Here is a 19021-nt window from a genome sequence, read left to right on the forward strand (position 1 = left end):
TCTGAAAGGATTTTAATCTAATTCTTTCCACTCTTTTGTGTTATATTTAAAGAAAAATGTATAAAATAAATAAATAATATATAATGCGTTCTAACGAAAATCTCAATTGTATTATACAATAATAAAGTATTTAAAATAAATATTATAATTAATTAATGTATATGTATTATTATTATTCAAATCATATCATTATTATTATTATTGCTGCCTAACAATTTGTATTATTATGATTTAAAAAAATAAAAACAAAAAACGTTCAATACATTTATTTGATTGCGCTTCCTCTACACTTTCCCCCTCCATTATTCTGTTAAAATACCCTAATTTCCCTGCTGTGTGCGGCTGTGCAGGCTGAAGAATAGCTGATCCACACCGAGCTGAATGAAGTGTCGGTTTTCAGAGCTAACTCCTCCCCTACGGACGGGCTGCGCTTTTTCTTCCACTTCAACAACCAAGTAGTTTTCAGGGCGCATTCCCCGGCAGCAATGTGGAGGGAAAGGGCGACTACGTCCAGTTGAACATTTTTCGTTCCACACTTTTATCATCCGGTTTTATTCCTCTTTTTGCCAACTTTGTTAGATACACCAGCGAATCGAGGAGAGAAACAAGCGAGAGAGAAGTGAAGAAAACTGCAGCCTGACCGTTTCGTGTTTTTTCTGTTGTTTTTTTTGTTTTACTCCAGCCATTGTTTTCTCACACATGGATATTAGGAGATGAAATCGGACGTGTTTCTTGCTCTTCTGTAAGCCTTCTCGGTCGGACTGTAGTTTATGTTGTCCCCGGGCTCTGTAGGAGGAGAGAGAGTCCCATTCCTCTGCAGCACAACACGGAGACACTCAGGGGCCACAAGTTGTCCACAAGCTGCGAAGGAGACCAAACTTTGCCAAGTTGCTGCGCATCCGGCCGTTGACGCCAAACGCGCATCGATATTTGTTTCATCCCCGTCGTAACTTTTACTGTGGATTATTATCGCCAGGCTCGTCATGGACCACGGGAGCACGTTCAGTGGTTGAGAAGGGGCGTTTGAAACATGAACAGTTTCTTGTAGTTAGTTTACTACTCCAGTTTGGACTGATCCGATACACAAAAACAGTCAATTGTTATTGTTTCCCCCCTATCCTCGATACTATCTATTCTGCAAAAATGCCACAGCTAAACGGAGGTGGTGGGGATGATTTGGGGGCCAATGATGAAATGATTTCTTTTAAAGACGAAGGGGAGCAGGAGGAAAAGATATCCGAAAATGTGTCAGCGGAAAGGGATTTGGATGATCTGAAATCCTCCTTAGTGAACGAGTCGGAAAACAACAGCAGCTCGTCAGACTCAGAGGTAAGGAAACTGCACATGTAATACTTCTCATCCGCTCAGCACGAAGAGAAAATAAGAGTTTATGCTGTTGAAAGTTTCAATAGTTTGTTCCTCTCCGTGTGTTTTTGTTTCCCCTTGTCAGCAAGCAGAGAGGCGCCCCCAAACCAGACCCGACTTAGAAAGTTATGAGAAAGCAAGAGACTACTTCAGTGAAGGTACAAAATGAAACACACTCATTGTTTTGCTATATCTTATCAGTTATGTGGTCGTTTTATTTAATAACTAACACTCCTCTTCCCCTGCAGCACTGAGGAGGCAGCAAGATGGTGGCTTTTTTAAGAGTCCTCACTATCCTGGCTACCCGTTTCTCATGATCCCAGACCTCTCCAACCCATACCTATCCAACGGTGCACTGTCTCCGAGTGCAAGAACAGTAAGTGTCCCCGTGGATAATTCACTCTTTCCTCTCTTTTCCTCGCTCAAATTGCACTCTGCTAAAACTTCTGGCCGTGCGTAAAAGTTCCTTGTGCACTGCCAGACCGCCATATTCCCTCCGAGTGGCCTCTCAAGGAGTACTAACTACTTCTTTGTTCTTTTTTTGGGGATATACATTTCTCCCTGCCACCCGGCCCTCGCATTTGACAACTTCTCATTCGTCTCAAAGTTCAGACACATGACTCATTCTTTTTTTTATATATATATATATCTATATATATATATATATAAAATGTATGGCTACTCATTGTCGAAAACACCCTGAAACATGCTGCATCTTGATTAAATTCTTGTGACCTTGCTTTGCTTGAGCTATGTTTTGTGCTACCATCTCTTACATTTTGTAGTGAAAAGCCAAAATATTTTTTATATTTTAGAATAACAGGATCTTATTAAGTTGGCCACAATATTGTTTTGCCTTTTTCCTGTAAGTATGGAAAGGGTTACTTAAGTTTGCAGGCAAGTGAGTGATAGTCCTTTTTAACCATACATGTTTGCTAACCTTCTTGTGCAATAATACAAAAAGTGGTTCCTGGAGACATATTTTTCAGTCACAACTGTAATAATATGCTTTGACACACATGTCAGTGCAGTGTCTGTGACAGCAGTTGTCTGGAGACTTTTAAAAGTCTAGATAAGGTTGACAGTCTCTTAAGTACGTGTTGTTGATGCACTATGATTCATATACTTGTTGCATCACATCAGTTGTACACAAATCTCTAAAGGGGCTTTTAACCACTACATGGATTATTGTTGCATCGTTTTTATTTCTGTATAAGCCATACAAATCACATATTAAATATGCTTTAACAACAGGTTACTGAAGCATGACGGCGTTACAATAAGCCTTCACCAGTTGGTAACGCTACAAATGTGATTAATGAAGTCACATTAGAAAGTTCATAATAAGAAATCCAGCATTAGATTAAAAAGCGTGTTAAAGTATTCACAATGAATACTGATTACCAACAAAAATGCATGATTTAAAGCATTTTAACCAACAATATTTGGATTGCTAACGCACTAAATACAATTTAACTATGCAAACTTCCTTGTAATAATCACTGCTGGAGAGCTGTGTTCCTCCGAGCTTGTCCATCCCCCAATCCATGTCACATCCCCCCAAAAAACAAGTACTTTCGTTAAAGCCTGGCAGGCATCTGACTGAAAAGACGACCCCCCCCCACCCCACAACCCCCCTTTTATCTGTCTCCTTTTCACTGTTTCTGGCCCTCTCCCCTCGCCTCCCTCTACCTTCCATTCAATTAGAAAGGCGTTAGTTGACCATTGTTATTCTGAGCAGTCTTGATGGCTTCATTGGAGGTCCCCATTGGGGCTCATTAACTAAATGGCTACTCTGCTCACACTGGGTGATACATACCACTGTGGAGATTGCATATCTCGTTGCTTTTGGATGCCAGACTTTGTAAATGTAATCATATTTGGCACATTATAATATATAGTGGCTTTTCTTAGCAGGAAGCTTTGCTAGATGTCTTTATAGAATCAAGGAAAGAGCCTCACAGAATTTTTAGCAGCCTATTATCTAGCCTCTTCTTTGTTTTGTCACTTGTGGGTCTCTCGAATGAAAGAATTTCACCCCCTTGTGTTTTTGTCCAGCAAAGCAAAGTTGAAAATTAAAAACCGTTGTTCTTGTTACTTGAGGCAAAGTAGCGAATAATTGGAGACGATTTAAAATTCAGAGGTATAATCCCCCATATTAGGAAAAGAATAGAATGAGGTCAATGGGACAGGGTGAGCTGACTGTGTCAATCATCAGCGTGGCAGAAAACATGCATGCAGACAATGGCTGGCATACTTAGCAGACGTCTTAAGGTCCTCTATGTTGCTCATGGCTTAGTGGGAACGCAGTGAGTTTGATGGATGAGGGGACATAGCACCTATTTAGGCTCGCATTCTGGGGGTCGGTTTATTTACACCTGTGGATGAAGTTCAATACAGTCAGATCATATTTACCCGTGGCTCGCAGCAATGTCTGGCAAACAACTTAGTTTAACACTGAACTGAACATTTATCACGCATCATCACCCTGTGGGAAAGAGCTGATTGGGTTGTGAGATTAAATTGTGCCCGCAGTGTAAGCACATTTTGGTTGTCACCTCTGAAAAACATTCCAAGTTTATTATAGCTTGTGTGTCTTGGAAAGCCCTGTAGGTACTGACGGATTAGTTTTATAAGTGTAGTGTGCAATGTGGTCGTGCTGCACAAGACACAATAAAGTTATGGCTTTCAAACAGATCATGTGATTAATACCATTCTGATGAAATCCACTGATTTCATATCCGGGGTCAAGTCTCATAGCTTTGTAAATATTTTCTGGAATAACTGATAGAAGCGTTTGTTAGAGGCTAGCTTTATTTATTTTTTTACATTTCCTGCATGTATCCATTTACAATTCCCCTTTCTGGTCTGGCATCTTTGTGATTTTGTGAAATAATAAAGCCATCTGAAGCAACATATATGTATACTCCTCACATATCAGCACTTAGAAGACACACGGCTCAATTATAGTTACGAGGTGTTGCTCAAGAGTCCTCATGCTGTGATTTCAGCCTGAAATGTGCAACATGATGAAGGATTTGAGGCCCAGGCTTTTAAATTTGGATGTGGCAACCCTAGCATGAGCAATGAGAGACAGGCCTACATGGGATCAGCACAGAGTTCCCCTGAGGACCAACATAACTGATTTAAAGCCTGCTCGGAGCTGACATTCTGCTGTAATCCACTGAGAGCTGAGGAGGAGGTTTTATGTTTCCAGAGATGTTCCTCCAGACTTCTTCCTGCTGTGGTGTGCGGGGCTAGACCAAGTTTTATCTTCCCTGGCAAATCAAGCGTATTGTTTGTCAATTAATTTATGTGATTATCGCCTCATTGTTCCCGTAGTGACAGACTAGTGCCAGATTTAATTGGTGAGCACACACTCGGCTTGACGCCACCTCTAGCCCGCTTCATCAGCACTTTTAGATAACTCAGCGAGTACATCATCATCATCACTAAAGAGTGAAATGCCTCTTGTGTGTGAGAGGTTTGCACGTATGCGAGAGCGAGGTTAGCCACTCGAATATATCTTCATCAAATATACGCAGTGGGACTCCAGAGCATGATTGTGGAGTAGAAAATGTTTTGAGATTGACATATGAATGGAGAGCTTGTATAAGTCTGAACATGTCGCTGGCCGCGATTGCATGCCTCTCTGACTTCTTTTTTCTCCATTCTTTCTGCTGCTTTTTGGTGCTTAAAAATGTGCAGACAAAGAAAAGTCAACACAGACATTGTCCCGCTGAATAAAAGGGCCTCTCCCTGCATAAGCAAACGCTGTTTGTGTTGAGGTGTCTTTTCATCAGGTGGCTCACTTGGCATTTCGCTCACCATGTGTTTGTGTGTGTGAGAGTCTGCACGCATGCAACCATGCGTGCTGCCCGTCTGTGTGTGTGTGTGTGTTTGAGTGTCGGGGGTGGAGGGGGGGTGCAGGTGAGGCTGTGTGGATACTTTGCAACAGAGGGAACAGTGTGCAGGGCTCACAGTCTGACAACCCTCAGAGTTGTATTCCTGAACGTTAGGGCGCAAATATTTTTTCAGCCAAGCACTGTGTCAACAGAGCTAACATTTTTTGACTAGGTCTATAGTTTTTAGAAGAGTTTTCCTTCAAAGGCAAACACATCCACATCAATTTAGTGGCACTGTTCAATTAAAAACAGATCCCGAGCAACCGCAGAAATGCCATCGCTGGCTGAGAGCCCTCGTCTGGAGTGATTCATTTCAATGATGAACTCAGTATTGGGGTTAAGGAAATTAAATTAGGGAAAAAAAGGGTTTTGAAATATTATATTAATCATGATTTAGTTTGAGAGGAAGGGCGTTGTTTGAATTGATATTTGTACTTTTAAAAAATAGAAACATTTTAATTGATAACAGTTGCAATGGTTGCGTATTTCAACAACTGTGTGTCTCAGCAAATGACTTTTTATGTTACGTAAGGGTAATCGAGGTCAGGTCTAATTAGTGCGACACAAAGCAACGCTGTTTAAAGTGGGGATTAGAAAGGAGCCTCTTTACCTGCCGTTACGTGTACAAATCACTCAAAGACAATTAAAGTCAGTGGATGTCATATCCTAATAATGTTATTAGCTTCAGTAGCTTCACATACACTTTCTCATGCAGTCTTTCTCATGCAGTTCATTTTCAGAGTGTGCTCACGTTGACTTCCTAGCATCATTTGTGTAGAAGTGTATGAAATGGTGTCAGTCCCGGTCTGTATCCTTCCCTCTTTGGTCTCTGTGGAAAGCCTGAGCTGGCGTCAATTCCTCCCTTTACCCCGTTCTCTGCTAGTTCACTACCTAAACCCACCCACCCGCCCGCCTGACATTAGAAATTCTGTTTATAGCGCTCTCTGGCTTCTCGCGTGCGTGGCCCATCAGGAGCATCTCAGCACCCTTTGAGGAAAGGATAACCAACATCTCCCCTCTCCAGCCGCAGACTCCCCCATGTTCAGTGACATCAATGAATCCCTTTGATGTGCCAAGACGAATATGTGTGCAAATGTGTTTTTATCAATTAATGTGTTTTTCTCATCCGCTGTGTTTGGCCGGAGTTTCTGCGCTGTTTGGTACATTGCTTTTGCCTGGGAAAATTCAAACTTGTGTTTGAGTTGAGATACATTTGGCCAAAGGTGAAGATCACTAATGCACCTGAGCTCACTCCAAACACTCAGCTTTTCCCTCTGGCATTGAAGGAGTTTAAGATACGTTGTACGAACAACAACAAAACTCTTCTTTCAATAAACCAAAACATGTCTACATCAGGGGTGTAAATCTTTCGGTAAGACAAGCCTTGAATTGATTTAGATTCTCGGGGTCACAATACGCTTCAAAACAGATCTTCAATTAAAAGCATAATTCTCGATTGGAAACATATTGCCTCTTCAGTATGGGATTCTAATGTCAGGATATTATCCAGTCCGCCCTTACTGTCACTGCAGGGTTTAACCGTTACGAGAGATGACAGACGAGTGGAAGCGATGGAAAGACGACGCTTTCTATCTCCAGTCCTCCACATCTGCTCATTATCAGAAAGGTATATATTTTTGGCACGAATTGAAGCTCTGCGTGAGGTGAGGTGTGGGCGGTGGAGACACGTATCATGTGTCATGTGAATACCAGCTTAGTCAAGTCTGTTCTGTGGTCTTAACCTGGAGCGCGGGGGGGATTTACCAGGAGGTTAGTCAGACTCTCTCCCAAAGACTGACAGTCCTGTTGGTCCTGAAACTATTTCTGATAATCAGTCATTTGTAAATGAGATCTTTGCAGCTTCTTCTTGCTTTATGGTTATTCTTACTCTTTTTTGACATTGTTAGTTGATTAATTAATTAATTAATAGCTTGAGCTGCAAATTCCAGATAATATTGCACAACGGCCATTAAAAAAGCAAATTATCAAAAATAAATAGGATTAAAGTAGTGATTTGGGGAAATTTCAGTCAAAATAATGCAACAATTGATTAATAAACGTATCTACTTATCTCTTCACTCTATATAAATAATTTGAATAAACCATTTAAGATGAACTGATAACAGGCCATTTAGTTTTTATACGAAACTATCCTCTGTTGTTGGACTGTCCCAAATGTAGCCCTCTCATACCCATATATCTCCACGACTGTTTAGCTCACATAAAGAAATGTTTTACCTCTTTAATTATACCTTAAACGCTTCACTCCATTCTAATAAAACGTGATTGTACAGCAGGAAGAGAAAGAAAAAGCCCTAAACAGGATTTCATCAGTCTGGTATTCAAAGCAGCTGTTTTCAGTTTAGGCTCTGCAGGCATCAGGAGAGAGGGAGCGAGAGATTGTTGATGAGATGTGGTGGTGGTGGTGGTGGTGGGAGCGTAAACTGGGGCAGATACGGGTCCTGCATTTCTTCTTGCCTGTTATCCCGAGGTGGGCCGGCTTCCAGACCCAGAGGCACTCACTTATCTGAGGGATTCTGTCTCCCACAGAGTTTCTTCACCATGGGCCACAATGCTCTACCTTTCACTTACAGTCACAGGCCAATCAGCAAACAGCAGGAGAAGTATCACATCAGGCACATGTTGCATCAGTAATACTAAGATCTGTATCCGGCTTTGCTTCAGTTCACATTGAGCATGTTCTCCCTGGTAAATGTCTTGCGTAGTATCTGGGAGGTTGCAGTGGTCATACTAAATTAAGAAGTGGATGGATATCCGTCCAGACTGAGGTTAGTTGACAGCGAGCTGAGCAGCTGTTCTCCTGGTTGAAGTTATAAATCAGTTTGGCTGCTTCCCACTGAGCTTGTCCTGTAATGGTGGAGCGAGTTAGGATAACCGCTGCGGCTCACATCCCCTGACGAACGCATGTCAACCCATTGCACACATGCAGCATACTTAACTATAACCAGTTTATGGTTATTATGGGAAACCCCAAAGTTAGTTGGATGATAACTTCCCTGTCACGTTCCTCCTTTATTTATTTTATGGGGCAGTATCTATCTTATACTTGATACCCATGGAAAAATCTAAACGTACATTATGCTATAAATTCACAGCTGTAACTGGTGATGTAACCGATGAGGCCTAAGTGCCATCTGTAATCTGAATTTAGCTCCGGCTCTAAAAACACAAGCAGAGTATGTAATGGATCGTATGTTTAACTACATAAATCTTAAACAGAGCCACGGGGTTTTTTCCATGTTTAATACATTTATATGCCCTGACACATGCTACTATGCAGTTACTTTGGCTTTCTTTGTCTTAAATGCAACGGGAAAATATTAACTTCGTTTTTAAATAGATAAAATATGTTTATAGTACATAACTAATTTTGTCTTTGTCTAGTGTGTAAATGTTTACTCCACGTGAAAGCATAAGAGCATACATAAAGTATAGATTTTAATTTAAACAGCCATATTGGTGGCAACATTATGATGAATCAGTTTATTCATAAAATAATTATGTCATTGTCGTGACCTATTTGATTTAGTCATGAGTTTTTTTTTTTATCCGTTTAAGTTAACTTAAGGTTACGGGTAATTGCCTGTGATTGTTTGTGAAATATCATAAGCACAATCTCCCCACAGATCAGCATGCTCCTCGTCCTAATATTGATAAGAACGTGACCTTCGGGTGCCCTTTGCTTCCCCCAGTTACCCTCATAAACCAATTGTACTTGTTAAGAAGTCACAATGTTCTGCGGAGCAATAAATTCAATTAAATCCGAAGTCAAAGGCACTTTCATTTATGTGTAGCCTCCTTATCTGAAACCAGACTTGTGGACCCTGTTAGAATAAACAGCAGAAGCTTCTAATATGTTTTACTTTGGCCACAGGATAGCACTTTCTCCTGACCTTATCTTCTCAATTTCAATTTATGAGGTAATGAAATGTTGATTACCGTAGTTATGAGTAATGGCTGTTGTCGAGGACCTTGTGCTTCTCAGACACAAGACCCTGTGTAGAGTTGAGGGATTCCCCCTGCTTCAGATGATCAGCATGATTAGATATCTTTGTTCTGAGATTTTATCACTTGACACACTCAAGTTTTTCCATTAAAATGTGTATGAGCAGGAGGTGAATCTTGATGGGATGATGGACGTAGAAGCGCTGGAGGGCATCCGCTGACATAATCCCTCATCCATTAACATGGCTGTGCACCAAATCCCTACAAATGTGACGGACTTATTTGCTTCTAACGTAGAGTAGCTACATTAGGAAAAAAAGATCTAATCAGCCCTATATGACATGGAGTAGGCCAAGGAGCCCTTTTGTTTGATTTGTACATGGGTTGGAGGGGCTGGCTATTGGAAATCCCTGAAGCAGGCTTTAGGGGCAGGTCTGATTCTCGTGTGAAATGGGAAGGCTCTATAGCTCTCGGCTGACTTGACTGGGGCTGTATGGGTGTGTTGGCAGGGGGAGCGCCGGCCATGAATAGGGTCTTTGACTACCTCAGACTTGCCCTGAAAGGCAGGACAAAGACCCTAGGGCAACGGCTTAGAGCCTCACAGCTGAGCTACAGAATGCTTGCCCCAGTCTTCCTCCCTCCTCGCCTGATTTAAATACTACAGTGGCTTTCAGCATTCTGGCGACGGAGGTTCGCATTCACCTCGGCGCATTTTTACCATCAACTTTCCTCTCTTCTGTTTTTGTTTACAGTACACTAATGCCAGAGCTGTTTGCGTAATCCATTGTATGGAATCCATCGGAGCTGCTGGTGAATATGCATCAGTGACTCTCTTAAACCCGCAGGAAGATTAGCCTCATGATGTTCGTATTAAGCAGAATTTATTTGGATACAGACTTAACTGCTGGCATATGTGTGTATCACCGCTAATCACAACTCCACTCGTTAATTATGGAATTTTTCTGCTTATCTTCGTGCAAGATGGTGATGTCGGCGAGTAAACAAGACGAGACTCGGTGCACACTTCTAATTGCTTGATTCTTTTTGACGGATCTGCACAACTCGTCGTAATTTCTTTCCAGGGGCAGAATAAAAAGCCATAAATCTTTTCTGCGGAGTTAATGGGGTTATTTGAGTCCTGTCCAGACACTCTCTCCCCACAGAGTGTCTAGTTTCAGATGTCACTCAGAGCTTTGTTTGCCCCCCAGGGTGAAGGGTTAGAGGTCAAGGTTCAGGGCCAGTTGGCTGAGTGGCCACAAAAGCCCAGGTTTCCCCTCCACACATCCGATCCCTTCTTCCACACCAGCCTGCAGCCACAATGAAGGGATCAGTTTGCAACATTTGTCTTTTCCTATTATAGCCTAAAATTAATTTTAACTTATGTTGAAAGTCTAATTACAGGGTTATAGTTCAGTTTCACAATGAAGTCGTAAAACTGTCCTAAGTTTACGGCTTGACTTTAATTGTTTCTCGTGGAAAGTTATGTAATTATTCACTTTTGGAATACTTGTGTACCATTTAGTGTACAGCTACTGTGTAAGCACATTATAACCATCATTAAATTGTTATTTTTTGCACATCTTGAGAATGTATTTTTCTGGGATTCCAGCTTCTATTCACGCTTTCTCTGTCAAAAATGCACCTCAGCAAAATCTCACTTGGAAAAAAAAGTTTCTTTGTTCCAAACACCTTAGAAAGTTTGCAAGCCCACGTCTCCGCCTGCATCAGCCCCCACCCACAAACTCAACTTTTCTCCCGGCCCCACCACCACCACCCAAACATGTCCTCCAGCCAGGTTTATTATGCCGTTTCACGCAGACCAAAATTGCAGCTGCATGGAGAACAATCTGGAGCACATTAGCTCAGGCGCTGTGATTTATAAATTGTTTCTCAGGCCATAAATCCCTGCTGTAATTGTGCACAAGCACCCCTCTCTTTCTCCAGTCACTCCCCCTTCGTTCTCTTTCTCTTTTTCCCTCTCTGAGCAGCTTACAGTTCTTGGGTTAACGCTAATTGTTTGCAGAAGTGTGCAGTTTGGATTGAGTGGAGGTTTGTTGCATTGTGGCATAGATGTGGGGCTCGCAGAAACAGCTCTTCATGAAAGATAAACTTTACTACTTTTTTTTAACACCGTTCGCAAACCTCTTCTGTCACGTGGTGTGAGCTAAACGTCCAAATCTGGATGTGAGCATTTTGTCTTCAGCTCCATGTTGCTGTGGTTCATGCGCTGCATTCCTGAATACTGTGTAATTGTAAGGGGCCTCTCCTAAAGTCTGTCCCTGGGAATTTGATATTTACAGCAGCCCCTGATCGTAATCACCTTGCCGTTTTCATTAGATTCTATAGAAACTGAAAGATAGCAGCAGCTGTATATATTGTTTTTAAATAGCATGTCCAGCCTTGAGTTCAGAGTGGTCTGGTTAATGTTATGAAGACATTTTTCTGCAACTTATAAAACTGGAACAGCTCATATTTAAATGTTAGCTCCTACAAAACATCTGTCTTCAAGGATGTAAAAAAGTTATTTATTCCATATAGACAACGCCAAAAGAAATTACATATCTTGGGTTTCCCTTGTTTCTACTCCATTGTTTTGCTTTCTAGAGACCTGATGAACCCTGAAGAGGTGGGGGACCTTATGACCCAACCTCTTCCCGCCTTGTGACTCCTCTAAAGGCTTTTCTTAAACTCTGTAAACCTATACATACAGAAGATATATTATTGGCTAAGTTTCAGACATGTAAGAAAATCTCTTAAATTGAATGTGAATTAAATGGACAGCCAAACAAATGGCTGGATCATGATTTATCACTCAATATCACGACGCTCAGTGTGCCAGTAGATTGCAGACGAATGACTTTTACAAATATTTGAAGGTATAAAAATGTGTTGGCGACGTGCCAGACCTCCGTGCTGTCTGCTGACAATACGCATAACTAATCCTGGGGAATGTCATGGTAGTATGTTCTGCGATTTGTGGCACACTGGAAGCTCAAAACTACTTTTGCTAATATTTTCTCATTCAATTAGATGCTGTGTTACAGATCATGGCTCACATTTGATATGAGATTATTATTCCCCAAATAGAACATTTAAATTGTATTTAGTCTCATAGAAATAGCAGAGTAGAGACATTTGTAGCTTATAACCTAGTTGAATCAATTTAAACGTGTTCATTTTTTCTGATATGTAGACAACAATAGTCATTTCAAAATGCACAGGAATTTAGTTTGAACTCCCAACAGTTAGTCTCTGTTTCCCTGCGACAGGGCCGAGTGTCGAAACATACCTGAAGCATGTGAGTGTATGTTTGAGTAAGACAGAGCGGGGGTTGGTTGTGGTGGGGGGGGGGGGGCGGGGGGGGGGGGGGGGGGGGGTTTGGTGTCGGGATGGGCGGAGAGGAGACGGAGAGTGGAGTGAGTGGAGTTAGCGGTGGGGTGATAGGGATGTCAGATAGTAAAAAGTGAGATGAGGCAGGGCCCAGGAGTCTGGAGAATCGCGCCCGGCACTCGGAGAGCAAACACAGGAGGCATCTGCAGGCAGCTGTGTGTGGGGGGGAGGGGAGGCTGCTGCAGGGGGGGGGGGGTGTTGGGTAGTGGTGAAGAGAGAGAGAGAGAGGGAGAGGAGGAGGTGGGGGGTGGACTAGCAGAGCGAACACAATCAGCCCTCTGTTTTCATAAGACTTGCGGTATGTGAGAGCAGAAACAAATGTGTTTAATTTAGGCCCTTTTTTCCCTCCCTCTTGCCTTCTCCACTACACCCACTTATGCCCACCTCAGTCTTACAAAACTGACTTTTCCCCTTCAAGATGCCTCTCTCCGCTGCTCTTAAGAGTAAAAAAAGAAACACTCGCCCTCTGTACCCTTGTCATTAAAAGAAAAAAAACTTCTAGACACACTTTTAACAGACTTACACACATTTACTATTTCGACGGTGTCAATATTTATCCGCAGTTTCTGGAAAAAGAAGAGAAAAAGATTATTTCTATGTCTTAGCAGAGAGTTAGGAGTGATTACCCGCTCTGTGGTATTTACCCTGTTCAGTGTGAGGGGTGCATGCTGGATTATTGCCTCCTAAATGCCTTGGCAGGAAACACTGTATTATATTGGTAACCCATGCTGTCTCCAGTCAATTTGTGTTCGGTCATAAACGACAAATTCAGGTCTCACTTGTGTGTCATTGGCGTAGACTTCGATGCACACCTCCACCCGAACACACACACACATTTGATTTCTAAGTCGAGCTTTACTGTAAACATCCAGCAAACCACGAGTAACCACCTCGTGTTCTGGAGTTAATTATACAGACGTTTACTGCTGTGAAATTCAATGAAATAAGGCTACTCCCCAAACAATAAAAAAAGTTGTGTTCCTGCGCGACTGAACAAACAATGCCACAGGAGACGGAAAAGGACGGCATCTATGACATTTGACCTGTAGTCCGTCTTGACACCAGATCACACTGACATTATAAGCGGAACAGTGTGTGACAATTGGAAGCAGATCTCCCAGGTATACGGGAAACCACATAACTGACTGCACATAATTGACTTGAATATCCTCGCACCCTCCACTGTCTTTATGAGACGGCCTTGCTCTTACCAGATGCATAATTATTTTCTTGTGTGTCTAATTATACAGTGGGTTTTATGTGACCTGCAGTAGTGCTCTGTAACAGAATTACTCACTTATTCCTAAATGTAACCTGAGTCAGACTGAACTGCATCTGTACCTGAGTGTCAATGGGACAGAATAAGAACAATGGCGGCTTTATTTGATGGACTCATACTGTATGAGCTCTAAAGCTGTGGATATAGAGGAAGCAATAACTCAGGATCATGTCATGCAAAGGGAAGAACAAAATAAACCCTGATAGAAATAATTGCTTGAGTTGCAAAAATGCAAAGTCCTGCTGAAGTCGCAGCTCACTCACAGGGACAGAATGTTAAAGACACTCTTTAAGGGGGTTTATCTTGGCCTTGTATTTTGTTAATGCCGGTTTATTACTGAAACAGCAGTAAATTCACTCCCAGGACTTTTCAAATAAACCAAGTTTGCTGGCCAGCTTGGCCTTGTAGGCATAGGGAAGTCACGTGACACCATAGGCTTTGTAAATGCTGAATTTTGGTAATTATTTTCCGGATTTAAACAACTTTATTTACAGCTTATTTTTCTGATTACATTTCCCACATCAACATTTATTTCTTACGGTCCTCTAAACTTATTAAATGCTGAAATTCAATTTGTGTTACATATAGACGTAAACGGAGCGGCAGGCAGAGTGTAACCATCTTGAAATCTTGGAAAAACCTTGTGGCCGTGTTTTCAGGACCTCCCCTGAGCGGCCTCCCCTCTCCTCTCTCCCTCTTTGCACTAATAGTTCTTTTGTGTACAAGAGCATGTTAAGAGGCCAATGAGCCTGGCCTTAATAGGCCACGTTGCCATAGAAACCACGGCACTCTGGACGTCTGACCTTTGACCCAGTTTTTTTTGCTGGCTGTGAATAAGAGTGCAGGACGACCAACCGGGTCACAATGGAGGCCCGGCAAACTGAGGGAGTGCCCCTGTCATAGTCACTTAACTTCATTCCTCTAAGGGCTAATGGACACTTCAAATGTGGTAGCCATTAGCCGTGCTATCTCCACTGCAGGCTTCTCACGGTTAATATAATGTAAAGAGACTGGCTGTGTATGTAACTCAAGTGGTGAGCGGAAACATGGACAAAAAGTGGTTCTTCGGTTTTATTTTGGTACAGCCTCTAATTGCAGCATGAGGCAAGGATGTTTTTTTTACAGAAAAATGTCTTCACATATTCCACTATCTCCAAAATATATTTCTTGTTTCCATCTCTTGCTATGTTCTTTTGAGATAGCTTTAATTAATAACTTCCTCCCTGACTAATCTGCTTACTTCATAGCGGACCGGATAATAGGACATGGTCCCCATTCAGAAAAATTTGCAGTGGCCCAGTAGTGCATTGTGGGTCTGACCAGCTAAACTGCTTGTCGTTTCCCCATCAATTACACAGTAATTAGCACAAAGGCTACCGAGGTTTGCTTAAGAATTGTCACTGTAATTGCCTCTAATGTTGGTAAACAAAGAGCCTTAATGCAAACTCTGAGACAAGGCGGGGGCTACTTATCACATTGTCTTTGTTGCAAAGGCTTTAATTGTGTTTCATGCATAGATCAAGTTGAGGTGTCAATGGCCCCGCATGAGCAGGTGATCTCAGCAGAGCAAACCAGGGAGGGCCTGAGTGTAGGGGGCCTGACAGGGCCATTGTCTGGAGTTGCTGTTCATATGGGCAGGGGACGGTAATTAACACCTCAGCCAAACAGCAAGCTGTGCGGCCCATTTGTTTTCTGTTGGGGGGTAAAAGAAAACAATGGGGAGGGGTTCTCCACACAGTAGGTGATTGACATTATCTGCTGGAGCGATCCACGGAGGCATTCCTGCTGCTCTGCTATTCAACACAAGGCTGAGCCATTTCACAAGCGTCTGAGCTGCCACTTTATACATATTTACTCTTTTGTTTGTTGTTTGACTTGCTCTGATTGTTTGCTCTTGCATTGTTGAGTTAATGCAATTCAGCATAAGACACAATAACATATAATCTGTTTTAGATAGTAAGTTATTCCACATATAATCAGCAGTTTTTGCACTTAATAAATGTTTTTTGTGTAGTTTTTCACATTTTGTCCTCATTTATATTATTTTGTACTTTACTTTTTGACCGTCACTACGACTTCTCAATGCGCCCTGAAGTCGCCAGACAGTAGCTAGAAAAGTTGGGGATTTTTTTTCACGGTCTTTGGCAAAGTGTGTGACTTAGTTTGACAGCAAATGTCCAGACATCTGTCTCTTCTCCGTGCTCTGATGTTGGCCTGCAGTATGGCACCACACACTTCAGAGAAGACAAAGACTCTTGGCTGTGTTTTCCTTCGCTCTGTGAGAGCGATGTAACAATTAGAACCCAGCTCTGGCAGGCCACATGCCCCTGAGCATATGTTGCGTTCTCTCTGTTCAGAAAACCAAAGGGCTCCACTGTAGCTTTTTGGAACATTTCAGTGGCATCACTGCCACCTTTGTCGCATCTGGGTCCTGTAAAAGTAGCACATTCTACTGAAGTCTATTCTGAGTGTTGGAGGCAACAGGGAAGGCTGGAAGACAATTAGAGAGTTATGAAAATGGATCAGCTAAACTTCTCTTTAGATACACATTTCCTTCAGTAGTCTGTCCGAGTCGATTTACCAGGCTTCCAGGTCCCATGCTGAAACAGGCATTGCTATGGGCCCCGACCATATGTCTGTATTTGTTTCTAGTAAAAATAAGGGCATGTGTAAAGAGTCACTAAATATCCTGCAGTAACATTGATATTAACTTTTTCAAACATTAAGTACCACTTAAGACATGCCATAACTATTTTTAAACATTCATTTTTAGTGCTGTCTCTCATTCAGCTGTCCTAACTTTTTTCTTACACTTCCCTTGTGTCCTTTTTTTCTCACTAAAACACTGAGAAAGTTTTTGCTGAGCAGCACGACCCACAATTCCTCGCCTTTTGTTTCCTGAAACAACTCAAACACCCTCCCTCCTCCCTCTCTCCTTTTCCTCTCTGCCTCTCATGTGTTAGTGAGTGCTGCTGTAGTCTGGACTGGAGCTAATGTGACAGTGTGCGACTGGCATTACCTGACTGGATGTTTCAGGGACTGTGTGAACAGTTGCTCCATAGGGGCACGCTGGCAATTAAAAGAAAAGTAGGCGCTCGGAAAAAAAAGTGCCTGGGGGCATGTTCCTCAGTCCTGGCAGAAGCTGTCAAATAAGGGATGGATTGGGTGGGAGAGCCGGGGTGGGCACGGCTGGGCAAGACCAAACGCTCACAATAGCGCTCGTTTCATTTGTGGAAGGACTCATGATTGACATAGATTAGACAGAGAAAACTGCATTGTTTTGGATTTTCTCTCCAGAGAGCAGCATTCATTAGGCGCCATGCACACAGCAGAGTAAAGTTTCAATAGGGAGCTAGCAGCCTCTAAAAGCAACTGCCTCCTGACAGTTGTATGGGCTTGGGCCCATTAGTTGGAACCTACGATTCAGCCCTGAGCAGTATAGTGAAAATGAAGAGAGCTGATGTCAACTCCAAGAATTTCCCTCCTTTTGGAAGGGAAAGAGGGTCCCCTTCCCCCTGCCTCGGTGCTCTGTTGGACCCCAGCTGTCAGGAAACAATACCCTCTGCCTGCTCCGACAAACTCATTCCTGAAAATGTTTTTTTTCCCCTCCTCTCCCTTTCCCCCTCCTGCTATAATGTCTTTTCCATTTTTAACCCACAGCCATCCAAGCTTCCTTCCTCCTTACAAACCCTGAGTGATGAATGAAGTTTTAAAATCAGAACCTGAATGCATGATTCCTCCAGTTTGCTTGTTTGTCATCATTCATCCTGCAGCACGGGGACAAAGCTTTGCATATATTGAAAGTGTCAGACACTATTTCTTGTCTTATCCATTTGTCAGATGTTTGCTATGGGCGGACGTACAACTGTTTGTGCATAGGAATTCATGAGCGCGACGCTATGTAAATAAAAATAACAGTATACATTGTAAATGAATAACAGCTGCATGGGGCTATTGTGAAACCACCGCTTAATGATAGAGTTTATAAACCATTATATGCTATTAGCCATCCCAATTAATGAACTATGATTCATTTATGTCTCACACAACATGGGCCTGGATGAGCAAAACATAACCTGTCCTATAAAACCATTATAATTAATCTGAAATTGTACCGGAGAGAAAAATCCACATGCATGACAAGCCTCTGCGTCCGGTATTTAAACTGATCCATAAACCAGATGTTTGACCCGTGCTTTTGGAGCTCTGGCTTCATGCTATCTCCATAGCTGGAGGACAAAAAAAATGTTCAGCTTGTTGCATGAAGCCGTAAATCACACAAACCTCTCTGAGTACACACAGCATTCTGTGGCAGAGCGGCGAAGGGACGGGCAGCGGTTAAATGGTGCAGGAAATCTTTAAGACATGTGAGATTAAACGAGGGAGAGCAAAGACACACAGACCCTTTATGATAACTTTGATACATGTGTGAAAGATAATGAGGGCGGGACTATGTCTGGGGTCAAAAGGCCAAACCAATGGAGTTAGCTCCGAGTCCGCAGCTCAACCTCTTTGCTGCTCTGTAAACGGGGCTTCTTTCCAGCTGTCTGTTCCCACCCGCTCAGCGACGGGCGCCCACAGCTGGCCTCTTGTTTTTCCTTGACAAACGGCAATTTCACAGTCCTCCACCAGTCCGTTGTGTTCACATCGCTCTCCCTGCTCTCCCCCGTGCCAGAACTCCCTGTCTGACTCCAGACACCATGTGGGTCTGCTACAGGTGTCTGAGGGATATCTCACATCATTCATCCCACTTTTGCATGCTTCATTCCCTACAGTCTAGTAACAGTAAATATTAGAGTTCTTGTTTTTGTGCAAAACAGAGCCTTAGATTTTGCTCACTTGGTCTCTTTATCAAGTGTATTTTAATGCATTTGGTTTAATCTTCTGTATTTCATATTTTAGTGACTGTTTTAACCTGCAGTGTGCCAAGTTTCTGTTGCCTAATTCTTCTTTATTCCTCTCGCCCACAGTACCTGCAGATGAAATGGCCTATTTTGGACGTCCCTGGCTCAGGACTAAAAGATTCCCGTTCTCCAACACCAGGGCATCTTGTAAGTAGTTACACTTCCATTAAAAACTAAATTAAACTTTGATTATGACTTAATCGAGTCAAAAA

The 19021-nt window shown here is 42.4% G+C and overlaps 1 protein-coding gene across 2 annotated transcripts in view; it reads left to right on the forward strand.

Moving 5' to 3' along the window:
• The first annotated feature begins 380 nt into the window (after positions 1-380).
• Positions 381-19021, forward strand: part of tcf7l1b (transcription factor 7 like 1b) — a 31626-nt gene continuing 12985 nt past the window's right edge. For both annotated transcript variants that reach the window (XM_079686677.1, XM_079686678.1), the window contains exons 1-4: positions 381-1329; positions 1451-1523; positions 1614-1741; positions 18876-18956. In XM_079686677.1, the coding sequence (XP_079542803.1) occupies positions 1144-1329; positions 1451-1523; positions 1614-1741; positions 18876-18956 (468 nt within the window). In that variant the 5' untranslated portion in view covers positions 381-1143. The remainder of the gene's footprint in view (positions 1330-1450; positions 1524-1613; positions 1742-18875; positions 18957-19021) is intronic.

Source organism: Notothenia rossii, assembly GCF_949606895.1.
Source record: "Notothenia rossii genome assembly, chromosome: 6".
NCBI classification, from domain to species: domain Eukaryota; kingdom Metazoa; phylum Chordata; class Actinopteri; order Perciformes; family Nototheniidae; genus Notothenia; species Notothenia rossii.